Here is a 4,256-nt window from a genome sequence, read left to right on the forward strand (position 1 = left end):
CGCCCCCGGGTCTGCCGCTGGCCGAGCCAGCCTGAGGAGCCCGTGGAGCTTGCGTACTTCTGTTCTAAGCCGGATTTGGGTTCCGGCACAGATCTGCCAACGGGGCTGTCGGCACAGCTGAGGGCACGGGAATCATCAGCTCTGAGGTAACGGGGTGAGAGGATGTGGAGAGAAGGAACTCGTTAGGTTTGCCACTCAGTGGAGCATCATCCTTGCTTTTATGAGCTCTTTTTTTTTTATTTAATGACCGTTTTTTTGTTTTTAATGAGCTTTTTATGAGCTCCTTATGCCTTTTGTGAAAGACTTAAAGCCTAAGTATAAATTGAAGCGTTTTTTCAGAGACTTTCCTTGACAGTCCCTGTTGGCAGACGGTGAGAGGGGAACAGGGAAGACCATGACCCTGTGCCACGTCATTCACTTCTGCGCGAGGCAAGGTTGGCTGGTGCTGCACATCCCCGATGGTAAGGACGCCGCTGCCGCCCGCGTCGCGGCATCACATTCACCCCCTTTTATCGGGTGGGCTGCAGCAAATCATCTCTGTTTTGCTGTAGTGGAGGCAGCTTGTAGATCACAACCCCCCCAGACAGACAATGTAATTACAGTTATTTTCACCTGCGCTCACGTGCTCGTAGTGTTTCCCCCCCGCTGCTGACACGTATGACGGGGGACGTGCTGTGTGGGTCTGTGCGACCTCCCTGCGGCTCTCACTGGAGATTCCTGTAGAATCCTAGAAACTTCCAGGTTGGAAAAGCCCCCTGGGATCATCGAGTCCAACCACTGCCCCTGCTCTGCAAAGCTCACCCCTAAACCATCTCCCCCAGCCCCACATCTCAACGAGCTTTACACACCTCCAGGGATGGGACCCACGGCAGCAAATTCTTCCTCATGCCCGGTGTAACCCTGCCCTGGTGCAGTTTGAAGCTGTTCCCTCTTGTTCTATCACCAATTACCCGTGAGAAGAGACCAGCCCCAACCTCTCCACACCGTCCTGTCAGGCAGTTGCAGAGAGTGATGAGGTCTCAGCCTCCTCTTCCTCAAACTCAACAGCTCCAGCTCCTTCCGTCGCTCTTCACCAGATTTACTCTCCAGGCCCTTCCCCAGCTCCGTCGCCCTCCTCTGCCCTCACTGCAGCCCCTCGAGATCTCCCGTGGGTTGAGGGGCCCAGAACGGGACACAACACTCACGGGGTGGCCTCCGTTAAGGATGTCAGAGTTCTCTTACCAGTGTAGCAGAATAAGGAGAAGAGATTCAGACACAGACCCAGCTTGTACAATTATTTTGACTAAAAAAAACCAACCCCACCCAAACCAGAACTGTTTTGTTTTGTTTACAGCTCACCTCTGGGTGAAAAATTGCAGGAAACTTATGCAGTCGTCCTACAACAAAAAACGGCTCGATCAGCCTTTGCAAGCATCCGCCTGGCTCAAGAACTTCAAAATCTCCAACGAGCGCTTCCTCAAAGAGGTTCGTAGAGCCTGGCACAGTTCTCTTGGTTAGTAGCTACAAACAACCCCCAGGATCAGCTGCACATGCTTCCTGCCACTGAGCACCTTGACTCGAATCCTAGATTTGCTCGTTTTTCAGAAACGCTTCATGTATCAATGCGTGTGCTCGTGTTGCTGGCAAACCCTGCCCTTCGCTGGAATTTTGTTTTTGTAGAAAAAATTGGACTTAAATCTCCGCTGTGGGGACAGCGATTTGCTGTGAATGCTTGTTGCAGATGCTGCGCTGCCCTTCAGTGCTGGCAGAGAACCAGCAATCGTGCCATCCACGCTCGCCAAGCTGGCTTTGCACTACTTAGTCCCTGATCGAATTGTGCTTCTCTTACTGCAGATAAAAACACACAAAAAATACGTGTGGGGCAAACGAGAGAGCACGGAGGAGGGCAGCCCGCTGGGGGAAGTGGTGGAGCAGGTAAGGAGTAACAACTGCTTCTGGCTTTGTCTCACCTTTTGGTAGAAGGTCCCATCGTGTTGGAGGGCTACCAAGATGCTCAGAGGCTGGAGCAGCTCTGCTGCGAGGACAGGCTGAGGGAGCTGGGGGTGCTCAGCTGGGGAAGAGAAGACTCCGGGGGCACCTTGTCCCTGCTGCAGCGCCTGAAGGGACCTACAGGGAGGCTGGGGAGGGACTTTTACAAGTGTCCAGTGACAGGACAAGGGGAAATGGGTTTAAATTGAAGGAGAAGAGGTTCAGATTGGATCTTGGGAGGAAATTCCCCAGTGCGAGGGTGGCCAGAAGAAAATCCCCCAGTGGGAGGGTGGCCATACTCTGGGCTAGATTGGCCGGAGAGGCTGTGGCTGCCCCTCTCTGGGGGTGTTCAAGGCCAGGTTGGATGAACCTGGAGCAACCTGGGCTGGTCGAGAGGTTGGATCAGATGATCTCTGAGGTCCCTTCCAGCCTCGGCCGCTCTGTGATTCTGTCACTTTTGACAAGGGCCTGCAGGGACAGGCTGAGGGGCAACGGGTGGAAGCTGGGAGCAGGTTTAGGCCAGATGGAAGGAAGGAATTCTTCCCCCTGAGGGTGCGGAGGCGCTGGCACAGGTTGCCCAGGGAGGCTGGGGATGCTCCATCCCCGGCCCGGCTGGGTGGGGGCCCGGGCCACCCGGGCCGGCTGTCCCTGCCGTGGCCGCGGGGCTGGAGCTGGATGATCTTTGAGGTCCCTTCCAACCCAAACCAGCCGATGGTTCTGTGATCATTGCGCACGTAGAACAAATCGCTTTTAAATCTTAAAACTGAGAGCTGAAGGAAAGGCAGCGCGCTTCCCTACGGACAGTGGCTACCAAATCCGGGGAAGATGCGAAGGAAGTTGTGCAGAGAACTGGTGTAAAAGCAGACGTCAGAAAGTTCCTCTGACACTTGGCGCCTTAGAACAGGTTTCTCCTTTGACAGGAGTGAACAGCCTCCTCCCTTAGAAAGGGCAAAAGTGATATATTAACGAGAAAACTGCCCCAAGTTACGTGTCTTTTCCTGCTTAAAGGGTTTAGCTCGCGTGAGAAGTGCCAGCGACGCTGTGGGGGTCGTACTGAAAGAGCTGAGGCAGCACTGTCAGCTCGGCGCCTTCCGGCTCCTCGTGGCCGTGGACGGCGTCAACGCGCTCTGGGGAAGGACCACGCTGAAGAAGGAGGACAGGAGCCCCGTAAGAACTGCTCTGCTCTAATCCTGTTCCCGCACTCCTGCTGCAAGGGCGAGCAGGGCAGGGCGCTCCGCTCGTTTCTGAGTCCTAGAGTAATCCCTGACAGACGTAGGGTCGCGTTGGGGGAACCTGCAAAAATTCTGATGGTGCTTTAGATGGTTTTTACTGAGGGAAGTCCTCTCCGTGAGGAAAAAGCGCGTCCCTGGTTACCGCAGCGAAGGTTGGGGCGTTTCCCTGCGTCACGTTTCTGAAAGCTGAATGCTGCAGCGCTGAGTGAAAGCAAAGGCAAAAAAAAATAAGGATGCAAATGATCCTTCCAGTCTAATTTAAAGCAGGGGAGGGGAATTTATGTCTCAGATAAAGGGCTGGCAAAAAAAAGTGACACGGGTAATCTTCCCCAGGTTTCTCCGGAGGAGCTGACGCTCGTGTACAACCTGAGGAAGATGATGATGAATAACTGGGTGAGTTCCAGTCTGTTCCCTCGGGGGTGTTACTCTCAGCAACGCGGGTGGGTGAGCGTAAAGCTCCAACTCCACCGTCGCGGCGTTCCCTCGGCGCAGGAGAGCGCGAGCGCAGCGCGGCTGCTGAGGGTTTGGATCTCATCCGTGTTTCTGACGCCACCCGCAGAGCCAGAAGGGGTCAAACATGTTCCGATTTAACTGTCAAACGCCAGCCAGAGGTGTTTACCGACCCTGCTGACACTTTGGTTTATGCTTTTTTGAACTAATGAAAACCTGTAGCTTCTGGACGTTCTGCTCGAGGAGGTCGGCTCCTCCTGCTGCTTTTTCAGGCCCCTGGCTGCCGATATCTCAGGTGGAAAAGCGTATAGAAAAGTCCTTTCTAAGGTGTTTCAGCTGTGTCTGTAGAAAGGCATTTGGAGGTGAGGATGGCAGGTTTAAACGCCAGCACAGGGTGTATCCGCTGCGTATTCTCAGCTGCCGCACGCACCTGGAGCAGCCAGGGTTCACGTCGTCAGGAGCGTGGTGAGGAAACCATTTATGTAGTTTTAGAATTGAAGTAACTACAAGATCAAAGAAGAAGACACCTCACTTGCTTAGAATCAGTCTGTAACTACTTCAGAAACTCTGCATTAGCGGCTAAAAGGGTTTCCAACCTCCTTTTTA

The 4,256-nt window shown here is 53.9% G+C and overlaps 1 protein-coding gene across 1 annotated transcript in view; it reads left to right on the top strand.

Moving 5' to 3' along the window:
* Nucleotides 1-3,593, top strand: part of DAP3 (death associated protein 3) — a gene marked incomplete at its 3' end in the record, with an annotated part of 10,690 nt that extends 7,097 nt beyond the window's left edge. Inside the window, exons 5-9 of the mRNA XM_009866146.1 lie at nt 369-461; nt 1,334-1,464; nt 1,834-1,914; nt 2,977-3,135; nt 3,534-3,593. Of these exons, the coding sequence (XP_009864448.1) occupies nt 369-461; nt 1,334-1,464; nt 1,834-1,914; nt 2,977-3,135; nt 3,534-3,593 (524 nt within the window). The remainder of the gene's footprint in view (nt 1-368; nt 462-1,333; nt 1,465-1,833; nt 1,915-2,976; nt 3,136-3,533) is intronic.
* Nucleotides 3,594-4,256: the final 663 nt, after the last annotated feature.

This window comes from Apaloderma vittatum, unplaced genomic scaffold (genome assembly GCF_000703405.1).
Source record: "Apaloderma vittatum isolate BGI_N311 unplaced genomic scaffold, ASM70340v1 scaffold12460, whole genome shotgun sequence".
Classification (NCBI taxonomy): domain Eukaryota; kingdom Metazoa; phylum Chordata; class Aves; order Trogoniformes; family Trogonidae; genus Apaloderma; species Apaloderma vittatum.